General features: G+C 41.5%; 2 protein-coding genes across 2 annotated transcripts; one reads left to right on the forward strand and one right to left on the reverse strand.

Annotated features, from left to right (window-relative positions):
- The first annotated feature begins 70 nt into the window (after positions 1–70).
- LOC140943644 (protein CEBPZOS-like) lies at positions 71–1,974 on the forward strand. Its single transcript, XM_073392766.1, has 3 exons — positions 71–210; positions 1,207–1,251; positions 1,596–1,974. The coding sequence occupies exons 1-3, from the start codon at positions 102–104 to the stop codon at positions 1,667–1,669; spliced, it is 228 nt and encodes a 75-aa protein (XP_073248867.1). The 5' UTR covers positions 71–101; the 3' UTR covers positions 1,670–1,974.
- Positions 1,975–10,589: 8,615 nt separating this feature from the next.
- LOC140944936 (DDB1- and CUL4-associated factor 5-like) lies at positions 10,590–20,146 on the reverse strand. Its single transcript, XM_073394044.1, has 8 exons — positions 19,824–20,146; positions 19,190–19,333; positions 18,206–18,242; positions 16,057–16,196; positions 15,264–15,396; positions 13,794–14,007; positions 13,209–13,403; positions 10,590–12,861 (listed from the first exon to the last, which is right to left on the reverse strand). The coding sequence occupies exons 1-8, from the start codon at positions 20,050–20,052 to the stop codon at positions 11,758–11,760; spliced, it is 2,196 nt and encodes a 731-aa protein (XP_073250145.1). The 5' UTR covers positions 20,053–20,146; the 3' UTR covers positions 10,590–11,757.
- Between the last annotated feature and the right edge of the window lie 49 nt (positions 20,147–20,195).

Consider the following 20,195-nt stretch of genomic DNA (forward strand, 5'->3'; position numbering starts at 1 on the left):
AGTCAATCGCAGACGACACGTAAGTAGATCCCAGATCTCCTCGCACTCATGCTTCTGTCTCGTTGAGAACGCCTATACAATTTTTACTGTTTTCAGTCGTCATGTTTGGACAGACTAATTTTCGAAAATTTGTCAAAGCTGCGATAGTTGGGGAAGTGGTTCTCTGTTTGGGAGCGTACAGAGTTTGGCATCAGATGAACACTAGCAGAGGTACGGGTAATGCTTGTAACATCTGAAAAGCGTTGGTCAATACACAAAACTCTGAGAAGTTGTGGCAGTCGTCCCTAAATGGCCGGCCGCAGTGGTCCCTTACTGGTTGATCATGAAAATTGATGAATTTTGTAGCGAGCCCATGGTACGGAGAAAAGGAAATGCTACCTTTTCTCACGAAAAACCTTTTATCCCAACGAAATCCACAATGCACCAGTCATTTGACCCCCCCCCCCCCCCCCCCCCCCCCACACACACACACACACACACACTTCCCTTCTCGGGTATGACTGGTGCATTCACTTTTATGCAAGTGAAAGTATGTCCCTGGGGCTAAAGTGAATGGTGAACCCTTCTTGCCTTTATATGTCCCCACACACAGTACTTCATATGTCAACTAGCGGCTACTGTGACATGTAAAACCCCCGATGAAGGTTTCAAATGAGTCAGTGAGCCACCTTAACCCTAACCCTAGCCTGAGTCATACCACTGATAACACAAGGTTTCTCAGTCAGGTTCCATGCATCTTCTCTGTACTGCGCTTTTCAAAAACATGCAAACTCTGACACTCACAATTACGTTTTTTGCCGCCGTCAATCATACAATGTAATTATGATCACAAGCAACAAACTTTGAAACACAGAAACACACAAATGGATCAAAATCCACCAATCTCAAATCACAAACCATGACCTATTGAATCCGTTGAAGTAAACTTTTGTGTCCTAAGGGGTCCGCTAAGGTGATCAACAGCAGTGAAAAAAACAAATGTCAGTTGGCTTTTGAACTTCAGAATTTGCATGTTTATGAAAAGCACAGTAAACCAGATTTGCTTTTCTCTTCGTACCTCAGATGCTGCATCTTTACATCAGGTGGCTCATCCCTCCCTCCCTCCCTTCTCCCTGTTTATATCATAGACCCATCCCTGATTAGCCTTTTGATATTCCTTTTATGGTGTAGAGATCCTGATGATTTGTTTTGTTTTGCATGTTACAGATTATAGAAAGTGGATGAATGAAAATTACCCATCCATACTAGAAGGTAAATATGGGGACTTCTCCTATAAGAAAGAATGACTACAGAGTCTAGCACCATCAAAGGGTGTTTGGTAGATTTGGTGAGCATTATGGTTTATGAGTCCTCATCAAACTCAACTAAGTAACATACAGTGTGGTCTTGGTTGCCTTGGTTCATGGTCTTGGTTCAGAGTCATATCCACTCTGTGTCTTGGGTATGACCCAAGTTGTTGGAGAGGTTCATTTGACTTTTTGGCTACCTCACTGAATATCCTTTATCATAAGAGCTAGGAAAAGATTAATGTTGTTCTCCTCGCACACCACTCACTGTGATGTGTAATCTTTCATTCTTCTATTTTCTCTTTTCAGCCTTTTACAAAACAGCAGAGATAGGTGGTTACACTGGAGCACGTGAGGCTGATGCAGAGGCCTGGGCCAAATAAACACCAAGTTGCTTGACTCTGGAGATGAGGAAGTTGTTCACTGATCACCTGCCAGCAGCATCTACATTTGATCAAATATAGAAGAGTTTCGTTGAAAGAGGAGTGAGTGAAAACTGAAACGGCAAAAACACTCAGTACCTAAGCAGTACTAAATTGCAAACAGTCCCTTTTCAGTCACTCACGTCAATGCTTAGCAGAACTGGAGACAGAGCACACTTGTGTCTTGTTCACTCACTTGTAGATTGCATGTATAATAATCATGAGACATCATACTTCAGTACCGGATCCAGACCTTGAGATAAGGGGGGCCTAAGGGGGAGCTGGGCCCCCCAGGGCCCTCCCCTGGATCCGCTATTGTGCTTTCATGTTCAACATAGAATCCTGTTTGGTACCATAGTCGAGCAAGATGCAGAAGATGACTATTGCAAACCAGTGACACCATTTTCAAACAGGCTAGTGTCGTGTTATCATATTATGATAATATGCTTTGAGCTTTAAAAAAAAGTTACGACTGAAGTTTTATGTGCCATTTAGACTCACAGAAAATAATGTTGATCGGTAAGAAATGCTAGAAATGGTTGGCTGTGAAATAGTTCCAACATATGGCATAAGTTTGGAGCCCTCAAATAAAATGAGTCGACATATGGAAGTACAGTGTGGCATATCTCTGTTTTATTCTAGAGTGACATGTTAGTCAGTGGTCTGGAGTATTGTAGTCCTGTGGCTTGTTCAAATGCAAAATAATAATCTCTAATAAAAACTCTAATAAGGCTGTAAAAGCTAATACATAGTATACTTTCATTTCTTTTCATTTCCAAAGGTATAAAGCAGCTGAGGAGAACATCTCATTCAGTAGGATTTATCTTTCTGCAGGGCCCCACTGAAAACCGCTAAGGCGAGTGGGCTCCCTGGATAAATATTATTATTATTATTATTATTTGAGTGTATGTTCATTCTGAAATCTCTACTGATTACAGGTCATTACTTTACTCATCAGTAAATTAGTGTTCTGAAACTTCTCATTCGAATCTCTCATTTGGAATGCAAAAACAATAAGTGCAATTATTTTATTCAGTTTTATCATATTCTGTAGATATTCTTTTCCCGACGCAATAAGTTTTTCAGGGTTTGTAAAGCCATAATGGCAGTTGGATAGGAACAACAAAGGTGTGGTGGTGAAGAAATAAAAATATGGCAGCGTTGGTAGCAAACAGAAATGTAGAGTGACTAGAATGAAAGAATGTTAGACTAGCTCCTGATTGATGAACGAGGGAAATGAATAGAAGAAAAAGAAATGTTTAGTTTGAAGATGCTAATGGCACGTTCTCTCTTTTTTCGTAGTTTGTTTCAAAAAGTGTATTTTTGACTTTAATATCAAACCTCTCTTGTAATACGGACACCTGGTTAATACAAACACATTCTGTGCTCTACCGCATAGTTTCTGAAACCTCCATGGCTGTCACTGGCATCCGCATAACCAACATTAAAATAGCTGTTATTTTCATTTATTTCATCTATGTTTTATTTTCATCTATTGTTGCCTGATACAAGTGATTCTTGATTCCTCTGCTTTGCGGTAACTGTGGTACTTTTAGGAAGAAATTGATTGTCTTGTAAGCAAACAAAAAAGTAAATAAATATCCTGTCGCTGTAACCGTGACAGTTTGAGGGAGTTTATTCTTCCATTTATTTACTTTTCTTTTCGTGTTCAGTGAACTCCGAATATCTTACTAAACCAGTGGAGTAGTATAGCGATGTTTTAAACCCCTTTTCCGAAGTAGAATCTCATTAGTTTGAAATGGAATACATTTACTCCCATGACGTCATAGTCTTTTGTCTTTATCTCATAGATAAAATGCGAGTTGAATCCTTTAAAGATAAAGTCAAATGTTATGCGACATGTGACCCTCCACTTAAGACAAGGCGCAGCTTGGTTGCATTACAGAAAGTCTAACCTAAATCACCGTTCTTGTGTTTGAACAGAAGCCATATCCGGTACAGTTCTCGTGCCTGCACAAAACCTATCCGGTATACCTGAAGTGTTAACATAACCTAAGAAAGTTCCCGGTCTAGTCATTAATAAGTGGCCCAGGGCTCTCCCCCCTTGGGCGGAGCACTTAGTCCCCAGGGCTCTCCCCCCTTGGGCGGAGCACTTAGTCCCCAGGGCTCTCCCCCCTTGGGCGGAGCACTTAGTCCCCAGGGCTCTCCCCCCTTGGGCGGAGCACTTAGTCCCCAGGGCTCTCCCCCCTTGGGCGGAGCACTTAGTCCCCAGGGCTCTCCCCCCTTGGGCGGAGCACTTAGTCCCCAGGGCTCTCCCCCCTTGGGCGGAGCACTTAGTCCCCAGGGCTCTCCCCCCTTGGGCGGAGCACTTAGTCCCCAGGGCTCTCCCCCCTTGGGCGGAGCACTTAGTCCCCAGGGCTCTCCCCCCTTGGGCGGAGCACTTAGTCCCCAGGGCTCTCCCCCCTTGGGCGGAGCACTTAGTCCCCAGGGCTCTCCCCCCTTGGGCGGAGCACTTAGTCCCCAGGGCTCTCCCCCCTTGGGCGGAGCACTTAGTCCCCAGGGCTCTCCCCCCTTGGGCGGAGCACTTAGTCCCCAGGGCTCTCCCCCCTTGGGCGGAGCACTTAGTCCCCAGGGCTCTCCCCCCTTGGGCGGAGCACTTAGTCCCCAGGGCTCTCCCCCCTTGGGCGGAGCACTTAGTCCCCAGGGCTCTCCCCCCTTGGGCGGAGCACTTAGTCCCCAGGGCTCTCCCCCCTTGGGCGGAGCACTTAGTCCCCAGGGCTCTCCCCCCTTGGGCGGAGCACTTAGTCCCCAGGGCTCTCCCCCCTTGGGCGGAGCACTTAGTCCCCAGGGCTCTCCCCCCTTGGGCGGAGCACTTAGTCCCCAGGGCTCTCCCCCCTTGGGCGGAGCACTTAGTCCCCAGGGCTCTCCCCCCTTGGGCGGAGCACTTAGTCCCCAGGGCTCTCCCCCCTTGGGCGGAGCACTTAGTCCCCAGGGCTCTCCCCCCTTGGGCGGAGCACTTAGTCCCCAGGGCTCTCCCCCCTTGGGCGGAGCACTTAGTCCCCAGGGCTCTCCCCCCTTGGGCGGAGCACTTAGTCCCCAGGGCTCTCCCCCCTTGGGCGGAGCACTTAGTCCCCAGGGCTCTCCCCCCTTGGGCGGAGCACTTAGTCCCCAGGGCTCTCCCCCCTTGGGCGGAGCACTTAGTCCCCAGGGCTCTCCCCCCTTGGGCGGAGCACTTAGTCCCCAGGGCTCTCCCCCCTTGGGCGGAGCACTTAGTCCCCAGGGCTCTCCCCCCTTGGGCGGAGCACTTAGTCCCCAGGGCTCTCCCCCCTTGGGCGGAGCACTTAGTCCCCAGGGCTCTCCCCCCTTGGGCGGAGCACTTAGTCCCCAGGGCTCTCCCCCCTTGGGCGGAGCACTTAGTCCCCAGGGCTCTCCCCCCTTGGGCGGAGCACTTAGTCCCCAGGGCTCTCCCCCCTTGGGCGGAGCACTTAGTCCCCAGGGCTCTCCCCCCTTGGGCGGAGCACTTAGTCCCCAGGGCTCTCCCCCCTTGGGCGGAGCACTTAGTCCCCAGGGCTCTCCCCCCTTGGGCGGAGCACTTAGTCCCCAGGGCTCTCCCCCCTTGGGCGGAGCACTTAGTCCCCAGGGCTCTCCCCCCTTGGGCGGAGCACTTAGTCCCCAGGGCTCTCCCCCCTTGGGCGGAGCACTTAGTCCCCAGGGCTCTCCCCCCTTGGGCGGAGCACTTAGTCCCCAGGGCTCTCCCCCCTTGGGCGGAGCACTTAGTCCCCAGGGCTCTCCCCCCTTGGGCGGAGCACTTAGTCCCCAGGGCTCTCCCCCCTTGGGCGGAGCACTTAGTCCCCAGGGCTCTCCCCCCTTGGGCGGAGCACTTAGTCCCCAGGGCTCTCCCCCCTTGGGCGGAGCACTTAGTCCCCAGGGCTCTCCCCCCTTGGGCGGAGCACTTAGTCCCCAGGGCTCTCCCCCCTTGGGCGGAGCACTTAGTCCCCAGGGCTCTCCCCCCTTGGGCGGAGCACTTAGTCCCCAGGGCTCTCCCCCCTTGGGCGGAGCACTTAGTCCCCAGGGCTCTCCCCCCTTGGGCGGAGCACTTAGTCCCCAGGGCTCTCCCCCCTTGGGCGGAGCACTTAGTCCCCAGGGCTCTCCCCCCTTGGGCGGAGCACTTAGTCCCCAGGGCTCTCCCCCCTTGGGCGGAGCACTTAGTCCCCAGGGCTCTCCCCCCTTGGGCGGAGCACTTAGTCCCCAGGGCTCTCCCCCCTTGGGCGGAGCACTTAGTCCCCAGGGCTCTCCCCCCTTGGGCGGAGCACTTAGTCCCCAGGGCTCTCCCCCCTTGGGCGGAGCACTTAGTCCCCAGGGCTCTCCCCCCTTGGGCGGAGCACTTAGTCCCCAGGGCTCTCCCCCCTTGGGCGGAGCACTTAGTCCCCAGGGCTCTCCCCCCTTGGGCGGAGCACTTAGTCCCCAGGGCTCTCCCCCCTTGGGCGGAGCACTTAGTCCCCAGGGCTCTCCCCCCTTGGGCGGAGCACTTAGTCCCCAGGGCTCTCCCCCCTTGGGCGGAGCACTTAGTCCCCAGGGCTCTCCCCCCTTGGGCGGAGCACTTAGTCCCCAGGGCTCTCCCCCCTTGGGCGGAGCACTTAGTCCCCAGGGCTCTCCCCCCTTGGGCGGAGCACTTAGTCCCCAGGGCTCTCCCCCCTTGGGCGGAGCACTTAGTCCCCAGGGCTCAAGAAAATTACAGACTTACCTTATGTTTACGTACCTTCTTCGTGTTTCATCAGTTTTTTGTTTTCTCTTTTTAAATTTGTTTTGAATGTTTGTATTTTTTCTTTGTATATTTACAAAACCAGATTGGATATGCAAATATATTTTTTTAACATTGTTTTTAACCCACAATTATTTTCAAGGAATGCAAAAGCATTTCTTAGAATAAATTATGGGTCAATAATAATTACCTCCTAGTATGAAAACAATGTTTATATTCCTTACATCGCTTATGTCTAAGCTTGTTGGTGTTCTTCGTGAAGAGTAACAGTAATCGTTTTGGTAAGGATACCAAACCTGTGGTGTCGAAAAGAGAAAAATTTTAAGATATCAAATTGGAAAAAGCAAAGTGCTGCAATGATCGGGAGAGTAGTCATAAATATTTTCCTTATCTGAATGCATTTATACGAAAAAAGAGAGCACTTAACACAGGTTTGGCATGTAAAAATAATCAATAACACAGACAAAGAAGTTAGCTGCAAGTTCCTGTTAAGGACGGTGGAAGTTTTAATATTTTATTGTTTATGAAGGTTTTCTATCGTGGTATTTCTTGTCGTTCGCGTAATTCTGTAAACCTGTAAAGAAATAACAAGTTTTAGCATACGTTGTGAATACTACCATTTTAAATCATTGGCAATGGAAGTATTAATTTTTATTATTTGCTTGTTCGTTTTTTTCCCAAACCATTTCTTAGTCTTTCCTAACAATTGAATCGTCATGGAGCAGTGTTTAACTGGTGTATTACTCTTCCTTCCCGAAATACGGCCAAACGCTCTGCTCAGAGCAAAATTCTTAAGTTACCCGACAAGGACTATCTAAAATTTTGAACATTATGATGGCAAAACCCAATTATAATTAACTGAAGTACATTCGTTATCAATCAATAAAAATTAACTTTATTCTTGATCACGTTAAATAAGACTGTTTAAATTCCACTGATGATAGTATTTGAATCCTGTATACATCTCTGTGTAAAACGACGGAGTAGAAATCAACTCATTTTGATGAACTTCAGGAATACAAATAATTGCTTAGCTAATTAAGCTTCTTTAACTTTTTATACCGCTGTCAACATTTTCCATTATTCACTCTTTTGTTATAAATTTGTCCTTAGGTTACACCAAATAATCCTCATTCTTTAAAAACAGCTTAACCGAATTTTAAAAAGCACATTTTGAATATTTAAACAAAATAGGTATCGGGTGAAAATTGATTGTGTCAAAAAAATCCTCTGTTCCACTTTAATTTTCAGGTTTGGCAAATTTTGTCAAATTTCGACAAATTTTTAATGAGTACATATGAAAATATCGTCGTTTCTTTCAATGGCTATTGAAAGTCAACGAAACTTTCCCGTGAGTACGCATGCTCAACGATTGTGCGCGGCTGGGGTCACGCGATAGAACAAAAGGAGAAAACCGACTATATTTCTACAGACAACTGATAGCCATTTTTATCAGCTGGTACTCACATTTTTACTAGAAAATCCCATTGAATTGATATCTACTCATAATGAAAATGTTAACAGTAGGGGATAAAGTTATTTTATGGGGAGATTTTTTTTCAGATCACGTGTGCGCTGAAATAATTGCGTCAGAGAAACTGTGTTCAGCAACGTTAACAAAACTGGAAAACCACGCTTCGACTCCTGAAAAGACTTTGTGTTCTGTTTTAGCCGGAGCATGATATTATTTTATGTTCGATGGTAACTCCAAAATTGAACTAAAACGCTCTCAAGTAAACCCAAGCCAGTGCAATTAAATTCCAAGGCAGTTTCACACTTTTACAAATCGGCTTACTGATGCAGGGTAATCATTTAGACAGTTAATAGCACAAATGGTAGTTAACTTGATATAAACAAAACAATACTCTGAGAATATTGTTTAAGTCAAAGAAAACCTTCACAACTTTTGAATATACGGCTGTACGTGTTTTCTTTTCAACCGGCTAGCAGTTTATTTACTCTCTACCAAAAATTTCTATATTACAATGTTATGGTGATAAAAAAAAATCAAATCTGGCAACGTTAGTTTTTTTATGCTTTGTTCAGTGACAATTCTCATAGTTACATTTTGCCCTTCAATGTTTATCATCGAAGTAACATCAGTAGGCTGAAGTTTGGGACTGTTTTGCAGGTTCACAGAAAACTTCGGGCAGCCGGGATTTATTAAAACACTCAAAATAAATCATGCACAGAAACTCTGATCTGCTATGTAAAGTTTAAAAGAATCATAACTTTCTTCGGGAAACTGAATTAAGCAGTATGAGCCGTACAACTTGCGACTGATATCACCGTTTTCATCAATAAGATTTATTACCCGCAATTAGTCATCCAACAAGCCAAAGCAAAAAATATGAACTACGAACAAACCTGGCTTCGAAGAGGCAGACTTGAATCTTGACAATCCTTCCACGCCAGGGATAATTTGAAGTGGTATTTGATATTCACTGTGGACAGTCTTCGGACTAAAAACAGTTTGAATTACCTGAAATTGGTGTCTTCATTTATACGATCGCTTGATTAATATTCAATTGCTACACTATGAGAAATATTCTTGTTTTCATAAAAATATGACAATGAGTCACCAGAAAGGTTCTAATAAGACATCTCAATACTGCGACAAAAGCACGCACTCTAGGTTCAACGACTGGTAATCAACGCTTTAATATTTCATAACTGGACACGTTCAATAATTGCCGACTCGGTAAACTTGGCTCTTGGGAAAAAAGGGTGAATACGCATGGGACTTAGCGGAGTTTTTTTGAAAGTGATCCAAATTGCATAAAGTATGAGCGTTGCTGAGTATTGGCGCAGTGGGAAAAGGTCGCACTCTCCGCACTTTCACGTTCATCAGATAAACAATAAATGCTTGATTGGAAGCATTCACAAAAGCAAATTTGCCGACTCGATAAAACCTTGACATGAAAACTGGTGAACGAGTTTGCAGCTTGAAAGAATTAAAAATAGCCGCGTTTCCACCACCTTCTAAATAGAGCAAAAAGTACAATCAAAACTTCTTGGTGGACATTCAATACAGGACCCTTTTGATAACAGTCTTTTTTAATAGAACTGATTGGTTATCCTGTATAAATATTTGCGTTATTATTATTATCAAACAAATGTAGATTAGCGCCTGATGATTTATCCGCTCAAATATAAAGGCATGTTTAAAAGCTCATATGAGAGGAATCTTAATGGGGTAAGAGGTTCAGAAAATAAACTCTGGAACAATGATAAGGATTATATGAGAACCACATCGATAACATTTCTACACAGTCCCACTAAATACATTTACACGAACAGTTTACAGCTAACATTTCTACACAGCCCCATTAAAGACATTTACACAAACAGTTTACAGCTATTTCAAAAAAAAGTTAATCTTACGAGTCTAGTTATCTCTAGTATTGTCCTTTATCTATATCTGAATTGCAAATAACTTATAAATAGCCTGTAATCCCAGTCCCTCTGAAACAAATGTAATTTTATTTTTAGTTGTAACTTATGTAAGCACATTGTAATTCATAGTTTTTATGCCACCATGTGTATTTTAATAAACCATTATTATTATTATTATTATTATTATTATTTTGGGGGAAAATAAGAATGATCGTTTCTTTACCAGTCCAGCGACAAAATTAATGTCGGTTCGGTTTCACTTTGTTGATAATAATTTGTCCAGTTAAATCATTTAAATCTCCTTTGAAATTTCCCGCTGCCCTGTTTAAAATGTTTTCAAGGACATGTGATGTACGGCACGTCAGTATTATTTTTATTTTGTAATAAACTCGGGCTGGTTTCGAAAAAAATAGCGTTGCTTTCTTTTCCTTTCTCGTTCGCCTTAGGCTCGTAATTCTTTTTTATCATTTTTTTCGTTTGCTGGTTAGATTTTACCCTAACATCAGAAATTCTAACAGAAGCGTACATTCTTCGTATCTTCTTTGCTAAATGCGAGCTTCTCTTCGTTAAAACTTTACATTAATGGCCCTCAAGGTTATTCATTATTGGGAAAAGCCTTTTCACCTGTTAGCCCACAAACGGAGAGCCTGTTCAAAGGCTGGGCTGGAGAGCGGCATCAGAAACGATGAGCCTGTCAGTTGCCATGGCACTGAAAATCGCAGGATGATAAAAAAATGCTGTTATTTAAGTGTACTTCACCAGTTCATTAAATTATTGATTCATGTTTATTTTGAGCTTTCCTATTCACAGATATTTTCAGAGAAAGCCAGAACGTCCCCACCATTAAAGCAAAATACTCAGGAATTATGTCAAGAATGGTATTCGTAAAAATATAACGAGATCTTCCACAATTTTACATTTTGCTCGTCAATGATCAAAACGACACAAAAACCACTGGGTATGGTTTGTGAGTACGTCAGGCAAACAAGGGGACAATCCTAAGTAAATACCATACGACCTACGCTACTCTACCGTGATTATCTTGATATGAAATTGAAGATCTGAACACTCTCAAATCTAAAAGCACCGCGTTGCTTTAAACATGGAAGCTTCTTCTGCAGTGAAGGATCTTCAGCTGTGCTACTTTGGACTACAAATCCAAACCCTCTATTCTTTTACGCACTAGCACTTGTCATTCAAACAACTCCAGCGTTCGTACCCTTTTTTGAACAAAAAATTCAAGGACGTTTCAAGGACTTTCATGGACACATTTCCCGTTTTTCAAGGACTCCATTCAGTGCAAAAAAGAGCCTTGAGTCTATTTTTTTTTGGTTCTTCCACAACATAAGTAATTTTATCCCAAAGGTCTTTCTGTGTTTGCTCTTTTTTCTTTGAAGTTCTACTTAATCTTTCAGGTTAGCATTGAAATTCAAGGACTTTCCATCACCGACTGCAATTTTCAAGGACTTTCAAGGCCTTGAATTATTATTTTAAAATTCAGGACTTTCAAGGTGCGAGCAGACCGTGAACTCGCACGGAAGAACACTGGCAAAAAAGTTACAAAACAAAGACTTGTTTCGGTTGATTCAGATTCTATCTGCATGAGAACTTAGTACTTATCATCCTCATTATGTCGGGCTTAATCAGCCCATCCCCATAATTTTCTGTACAACACACGTTCTCATTCGCCGGTCTCCCTCAACGCCTACAATTGCCATTTGATGGTTGAATGTGGTGGATGGATACTTCCTCGGGTAGCCGTATAGTAATGACACTCTTCTCCAAGTTACCGGGAACTTACTTGCAAATGTACATGGCTTACGATAGTTCATGCTTAAGCGGTTAGCTGGATGCTGTACAGTTGATAACACATTGGGTTTTTCAAAGACAACTGGAGTCAAATCCACGATGGAAAAATGCCATGGGAAATTTACTCATTATCATCCGAAAAATTCTGTCTTTCTTCATCTTCGACTGAATTACAATCATTACCTTTAACTTGGCTCGCAATAAGATGGTTCCTTTCACAAGAACTTGAAGCATCTGATGTAACAGATGCACAGATTTCATCTTTGTGGTTAAATGTCATTTGCGTGTTTCCATTTACTCTTTCGGCTATTGTCTGTTTGTTTGATTCATTTTTTCTACACACACTTTCACATGTATCAGCGGAACTCTGTCCATTTATCTCTCTGGTCATTGTCTCTTTTTCACCCTCCGTAGCTGCATCACTGCCGCCGCTATTGTCGTTTTGTTTAGAACCCTCTGTATCACTACCGCTGCTTTCTTCCTCTTTCTTTGCTTTTATCCTTCGCAAAGTGACCCTATCTTCGCTGTCACTTGACGAGGAATCATGTATCTCTTGTCTGCAGCTGCTAGTGTTATTTTCACTCCTTACTCTATTATGAATGCGATAGCGTCTATTTGTACGGCGACCATGTCTATTAAACACAACCGGTTCGGTGTGTGAACTACCTTGGCTATTATCGCCCAAGTCTCTGGATACGGGTTCATTCATAGCTGCAGTGTTAGTCAGGTTCCTGTCAGCGGTCTCCTCATCACTGCTGCTGGAATCTGCATTCAGCAGATCTCTAATCACAGCAGTATCTCTCAGATGCCTAAGTCTTCGAAGTACTGAGCTGTTTGCAGCTGCTTCTCTGTCTGGAGACCCTAGTCCCGAACGATGAAGAATTTGCCTGGCGATAAGGCGGCTTACATTGGTTTCCACGGTATCACTGTCGCTAGAATCACTGCTACCAGCTTGAAGAATAAAACTAAGATGAAAGTCATCCCAGATACTATCATCGGAATCTGAATCAAGATTGTCTTTCTCGCGCTGGATAAGCGAGTCAAAGAAAGCTAACATTCGAGGATCCTCTTCAGTTGATCTGTTATTGTACTCATCATGTGATAGTGGTAGTCCACCATATCGGATAAAGCCCAGGTAATCACTGTGAGAATACAGATCACGAGCGGTTCCTTGGCAACCATCCACGCTACTTTGGCCGCCTGGGATCGGGAATGGGCTCCATACCTACATTAAAACAAAACGTAACAGAATATCGGCGTTATGTCCAGTGTCAATCGATTTAGCACGAAAGTACGAACTGTGGACACTATTTTGACGGGCCCGCCGCCATTTTACGTAGTCATCTGAACCACGTGAACGTCTACCAGTTTGCAGGGCAAAGGTAGTACCTTCATTTCTTAGTTATTTTATAAAGACCCTGAGTTTTGGTCCGGTCCCGGGAATCGAATCCACGATTTCTCGCCATGCAGTCAAACGCTCAACCGATTGAGCAAATCCTGGCGCGAAATTAGAGGAGGAGTAACGTAATTGCCTAGTCTCTTATATAAAAATAACAATTATTGACGACCAACCTTCAACACTTTCTCCACGCCTGCTGATATAAGCATGTGAGAAGCAGAATTAAAGCGCACTTGATTGACAATGGAACGATGGCCACGGAGCACCAAGAATGCTCTGCCTACAGTAATAAGTTTATCTTGATCAGCCCATTCGCCTGGCACTTCCCATATATACACATTGAAGTCATCTGAGCCAGACACAATATACTGCGGAAAACAAATTACAAAACTATAGACAAAGATTGGAGAGAAAATCCTGTTTAGTTTTAAAACGGGAATAGAGTTTGGATGTACGTGTACGGTGTACGGTGTAATTTGCTGATGAAACAAAATTCAGTCGACCTTTATTAGTTGGTGTAATCTTTACTTCTCGAAATTGTGTCAAATTTTCTTATAGTATTCAGTCACAACACGAACGCTAATATCAAAATCAGTTCAGAAAAACAGACTCGGATCAACTTTCCATGGAAGAAACTACTGTAAAAAGATTGAGACGTTTAATCTAACGTAACTTCATTATGAAGTCTATAGGCTGAATTTGAATACATTGTAGGTTGAAAGAACCAGTTAGGCTGTCACAAAGCCGGTCTAACTTACTTGATCTTTGCTTCCTGCAAAACAGTTGCTTTTCATAGTGCATACATTACTGTAACCAGGATGATGAAACTCAGCTATTGCTGCAGAGTGTTTGATATGATATAGAACAGGTGGAAGGCGACGACGAAGAGCTGTGATCATGTCACCAGTAGTATTCCACTTCAGCCCCATAGCACACATCTGAGTTACTCCTGAACTAAATTGCCTCAAACAACTGTGGAAACAACAACACCATGAAACTGTAGAGTTAAAACTTAAAGAGCACGTCCCACTTTTTTTGGTTCCTTTTTTCTTATTACTATTAAACTTCAACATTTACGCAAGTGCCATACAAGCATAAAGGGAGACACGCTCTTGTATGGTTAACTAAAATTACGTTGGCCAGAAGACCTGTGGACGAGGTTGAGTTGTTTGGTAGTGGGTACAAAATGGCAGAACATTTCCCTCGTTTCATGAGGAAGATAGGCGAACTACTGACTAATGACATAGAAAGAACTGCAAGAAGACAACTCGATGGACGAGATCTGCTATATGGAGGATATTAGCGGTGCTGAACAACCCTTTTTCTCCTAAACTTGAGGAACAACATGCACTATCGAAGGTGAACTTAACATCGATGGAGGTAAGCATGTTTTAGCTTGTTATTAAACTAGGAATTATTTTGAATGAATGATAAATCAATCATTGAATTCGGCTTTTGTATCATACGAAGAATTATGGAGATCTCGGAGGGTGTTATCCACCTTGGACGATAACACCCTCCTCGATCTCCAAAATTTTCAGATGACACTCAGCCTCATTCAATAATTGTTAATATTATCCATTCCAAATATTTCTCCGTTTCTGATTGGCTAAAATGACATGCATAATTTATCATAAGCAGCTACTGTTGACCAAATTTGGAAAAATTTTGCCATGTTGAACCAATGGCGTCAAAAGTGCAGCAAAGTTGAAGATTAATGAACCATTAACCAAGAAGACCTCAGAGGACGAGCTTGAGTTGTTTTAGAAGTGAGTAATGGCGGAGGAACATTTTACTTGTTTCAAGGTGAACTGTTGTCTAAAAACATAGCAAGAACAGCAGAAAGACAACTCGATGGAGGATATCTGATATTTCGAGTATATTTGCAGACCTGAACAGCCCTTTATGTCCTAAACTTCCTGATAAAGATGCACTAATGATATGAACTTAACATCGACAGAGGTAAGCATGTTTTAGCTTGCTTTTAAACTTGGAATTATTTTGAATGAATAATAACACAATTATTGAATTCGGCTTTTGTAGGATATGAAGAATTATGCAGATCTCGGAGGGTGTTATCCACCTCAGCACTCCCTGATCTGCATAATTCTTCATATCCTACTCAGCCTCATTCAATAATTGCTAAATACAATAATATTATTCTTCAAAATATTTTGCCATCCCCAAAAAAGGATCAACCTGTGGTGCACAGTTTTGTAGATGTGTACCTTATTGGGGCCCTGATATCCCATAACTGCACCCCCTTTCTTGAGTTGGCAGTGGCAATTAAGTTGCAGTCAACTGGATTAAAAACAGCAGCATGGAAGGCTGATTCATACTGAGCAATACAGCTTGATGAACCTAAAATGCACAAAACAAAGTGTCTGATTAACTTGATGGAGGTATTTGTTCATGTTTGAAACTTATGAGCAACAACTACCTTACCATGACAATATAGTAAGAACTAAAATATTGACCAGGGTGACCTGGGTAAGTAGTTGATGTGTTGTCACAGGTTTGTTATTTGGCATTGTTATAGCTTGGGCTTGATCTGCATAATTCTTCATAATCATACATCAGCTGAATGCAATTATTGATAAATTATTAATCATTCAAAATATTTCTAACTTTAAAACATGTTTACTTCAAACAACGCAGTTTCCATCTTCACTAACTCAGCCAGTTCCAGATATAAACGAATGTTCAGTTATGTGTAGATAGCAGATGTTCTGCAAATAATAGTGTCATCTGTTGAATGGTATTTTTGCTGTTCTTCCTATGATTTTTCTACTTCTTCTTTGCAAAGCCTGAAATTTTCCACCATTTTCTCCGTCTCTACAAAACAACTGATCTACTGCACCTTCTACTGTTCCCTTTAAAAACCACAAACAATAATTTTTGACTCATCTTTAAGGTTATGAAAAAATAGGTGGGGGATCTAAGCCGATTAAAGAAGCAGAGAAATGAAATCTTTTTTACTGAATAAGTAAATAATAAAAGATAATAAAATTATAAGCATACCATTAAGACAAGAGGTCCTAATATCCCAGAGCAACACTTTTCCATCATCAGAAGCTGTTAAAAACACATTACTGTTCTCTGGATGAACATGAAGTCCATACACCGGATCATCATGATAGTACATGCTAACAACTTGACCACTACAAAACAAAAGATACAAAAAAAATTCAAGCTAAACAAAGAACATATCTTTAATCCCTTTGCTGATAGACCAAATTGTGGCAGGATTATTTATCAGTTAAACTTCTAAATCTATGAATGGAATGATCCTGTAGTGTCACCATTGAGATAAAACCTCTTTGGAAATATTTCACACTTACTATCTGAATTATGAATTTTTTACTTGGCTGCTATTTGGAGTGAAAGGGTTAAAATGAACATTCACTGAACAATTTGAAATTTAAAAGCAAAAACTGGATTTGTGGTGTTACAGAAAACTGCAGGTAGATTGTTCCATAGTTTGGGTGCCCCAGGGCTGTGGTATTATTGTAATTGAACAGTCAATCAATATAGTGTATGTGAGCAAGAAGAGTAGCAATTGGGCAGCTTGAAAGTCTGTCAGTGACTATGCAGTCCATCTATATCAGGCTCAGGGGACAGCTGGATGAAACTAATATCAGATGTGACTTGAGTTTGACTGGGGTGAGCAAAAGATTTCAGTTACTACTCTATGTCTGATGGTAAGATTTATGCCACTCAGATCCTTTAGTGTACAACACAGGTGTTACGAAAACTAAGACCCTTAAAAACGAAGACCTAAGACCTAAGACCTGTCTTAGTTTTCGAGATTACAAAAACCAAGACCCCCTAAAATTGAATCTGTCGAAATGTGAAGCCAAATAAATTATTGTAACTGAAATAGGTCTAATCTGTCAAATTATCTTTTGTCCGATTCTTTCCACCGAATTTTAGGTCAAATTTAACGGTAAATTTAGGGGTCTTAGTTTTTGTAATTTTCAAAAACAAAGACCCCTCTTAGTTTTTATTATTACGAAAACTAAGACCCCCACAAAACCAATCCATAAAATATATATGGCTGTGAATTACGACCGTTCAAAGACTATAATCTGTAACACAACCAAAAACTACTATCCTTGCGCTGACGATCTGCTTCTTCCTAAAATTTGCAGAAAAAAGAGAATGAAAGCCATTACCTGTGTATAAGTGTACACTGAAAATATGCCTTACCCCGCCGATTGGTATATAATTTTAGTTGTTTATCCTTAAAAATCGTAAAATCAGCATTCCACTGGCGATGGATTTTTGCCTTTGTTGCCAACTGACACGTTGCTACGACCTGATGGCGTTACCTGAATATATCTTAATCGCTTCCGATCGTCAAATGGTCAATGGCGTTATCGGTTAAACATCACACAAAAATATGTTTTTTTTTGTTCCTGGCTAGTCAAAACAATCAAAACAAAACATCCCTTGGGTGATTTTTAGGTAATGCAATCACAATTGCAGAGACACGAAGGCAAAAATCCATCTCCATCACGTGGAAAGCCAATTTTACGATTTTTAAGGATAAACAACCAAAATTATAGTCAGAACAATTGGCGGGGTAAGGCATATTTTCAGTGTACAATTATACACCAGTGTAGGTAGTCTGTGGCTTTTCATCCTCTTTTTAAAGCCTCAATACTGATATGTGTCCAAATCTTTAGAAGAAGTGGATCGTCAGCACGCAGATGATAGTTTTTGGTTGTTTTACGGATTATAGTCTTTGAACGGTCGTAATTTGACTTCATACATATTTTACGGATTTGTTTTGTAGGGGGTCTTAGTTTTCGTAATGACGAAACTAAGAGGGGTCTTTGTTTTCGAAATTACAAAAACTAAGACCCCTAAATTTACCATTAAATTTGACCTAAACTCGGTGGAAAGAATCGGACAGAAGATAATTTGACAGATTAGACCTATTTTGGTTACAATTTGACTTCATATTTTGACAGATTCGATTTTAGGGGGTCTTGGTTTTCGTAACCTCGAAAACTAAGACAGGTCTTAGGTCTTAGTTTTCGTAACACCCTGTGCAACACTGTGCATTTAGAGTTGAAATAAATGCACATCCAGACAACACATAATAAAATTATACATAATTTCTGCCAATTCTACAACAATAACAACAACAACATTTCCAACTTACGTTAAAAAATCATGCCTGAGAGCTTGATTGTCATTACCTTGTAGCAGAGGGGAAAAAAAACAGAGCGTTATACAGTTCTAGCCTTACTTTCTTTTTAAAGCCATTGCTAGGGGAACACTTTCAAAAGAAAAACTAATTTATTTCAGTATTTATCTTTTTTCAAATTAATAGAGCATACCTAAACTGCCAACTTTGTTAATAGTTTTAATTGACTATTGTGTAACACACTACAGTAAAAACCCGCAACTAAGAACCTACATTTTCAGGAGTTAGTCTAAACAGGTTCTTATATAAATGGTAGTTAACAGAATTTTAGGCTATTTAGGTTCTTAAAATGGGTTCTTAATCCTGGAGAAAAAACAATTAAAACACAGCTGCAAAGAAGTTGGTCATTGGCCTATACTTTTATTTTCTTCAGCCCCACCCCACCCCCACCCCCCACCCCCATTGCACTCATTTTTCTTTAAAAAACATTTTTACAACAATGGCAATCTGCTTTTTTTGCTTCAAATATGATTCTTGCAATGCAGCTGTAATGTACTAGTATGATTTTAGAAAATGAGAACCTGTTTTAAATTTCTTGGGCTAAATAGGTTCTTGTTTATAGGGGGTATTAATGATCAATTTTAGGCTAACAGGTTCTTAATTTTTAGGTTTTTAGTTGCAGGTTTTTACTGTATTGTCTAAGAGGCTAGTTTATGAAAAAACTAGGCTGTGCAGTGAAATTGAAGCCAGTGGAGAATATAATGACTACAAAATTCGACGTACTTTCAAGTCTTCTTCTGTTACAAAATAGAACCCATAGAAACAGCGTTGCATCCATAGTAACCACATTTTAAATTTCAGTTATAATCACTGTACTGTTGTAATCTACCATTTGGCTATTTTATCTGAAGAGTGCTACACCATCATGTAGCATGAAACTATATTGTAATAAAATGCCTAGTCAAATCTTCAGTTGATAAAACATTGTACTTCTAGTACCTGCAGAATAGATGTGCGTGTTGTCATTATCAAATACTGTGCAGAATATATTGGACCTGTGCTCTCCCTTCATAACCACTGGAGAACCGCTACCATAGACACATTTTTCCACATTCCAGACAACAACACGACGATCATCACCACCTTGAATTATCAAAGAGAACAGAATAAAACACTTTCACTTTATTACAAACAAGGAGTTTCAACTCATCTTAGCTTGGTCTCCGATGATTTCATTGACAGCCATGTTAAACAAGAGAACTGTCATGATATAATGTTTATAGTGGCATTTATAGGACTTTGTCTGTTCAAGATAAAGGTATTTGAAACCAATAGCTTTATCACCATCAGAGCCTAGCAAATAAATGTTTGTCTATTTGAAAATCATTCCATGTTTGGACACAAGTTTATGCGGACATGCACTTACAGACTGTGAATTAGTGGCTTTCCTATGCACCTGACATGAATTTTGGCTCAATTGTGACTGACCTCAAAAATTTACAATTTTTTCCTCTGTCATAAGAGGAGATACAGTAACTAAGCCATGTAATTACATTTATTAGTATTAACAATAAAAAAGTTACAATTAGAAGTTAATAACAAAATCCAGAGTAACTCTCTGTATGGTACCTACCGGAGACAATGAATTCACCGCCATTGTTGGAGAATTCTATTGCATTAACACAGCCATAGTGGCCTATCAAATCATGGTGGAAGAGCCCTGAGGAACGACTGAAATAATCTGACATGTAGCTCTTGTGCACAAAGGGACATCCATAAACTTCTGACAAACTCTGGTATTGAGGAAAGCTCCAAATATGGTTCCCTTTTTTGCGATAAGAGGAACCATTGTTCACTGACATTTTAAAAAAACTGAATTATTGCCAAAATAAATCTGACTATTGTCTTTATGCACGTTCAGCCATTTCTTTCAGCCATTTCACGGTAATGCGAGATGGGACTACTAGGTTCAGTCTCCTCTCGTCTCATCACTGAATAGAGGTTA

The sequence above is a fragment of the Porites lutea genome, chromosome 7 (assembly GCF_958299795.1).
Source record: "Porites lutea chromosome 7, jaPorLute2.1, whole genome shotgun sequence".
Taxonomy (NCBI): Eukaryota; Metazoa; Cnidaria; class Anthozoa; order Scleractinia; family Poritidae; genus Porites; species Porites lutea.

Excerpts from the sequence above, each read along its gene's own strand:
- LOC140943644 (XM_073392766.1), top strand. The coding sequence starts at position 102 with ATGTTTGGACAGACTAATTTTCGAAAATTTGTCAAAGCTGCGATAGTT. Across the intron at positions 211-1,206 it reads TCAGATGAACACTAGCAGAG|ATTATAGAAAGTGGATGAAT; the intron begins GTACGGGTAATG and ends TGCATGTTACAG. Across the intron at positions 1,252-1,595 it reads TTACCCATCCATACTAGAAG|CCTTTTACAAAACAGCAGAG; the intron begins GTAAATATGGGG and ends TTCTCTTTTCAG.
- LOC140944936 (XM_073394044.1), bottom strand. The coding sequence starts at position 20,052 with ATGTCAGTGAACAATGGTTCCTCTTATCGCAAAAAAGGGAACCATATT. Across the intron at positions 18,243-19,189 it reads CACGCACATCTATTCTGCAG|GTAATGACAATCAAGCTCTC; the intron begins GTACTAGAAGTA and ends CTCTGCTACAAG. Across the intron at positions 15,397-16,056 it reads TAGGACCTCTTGTCTTAATG|GTTCATCAAGCTGTATTGCT; the intron begins GTATGCTTATAA and ends TGTGCATTTTAG.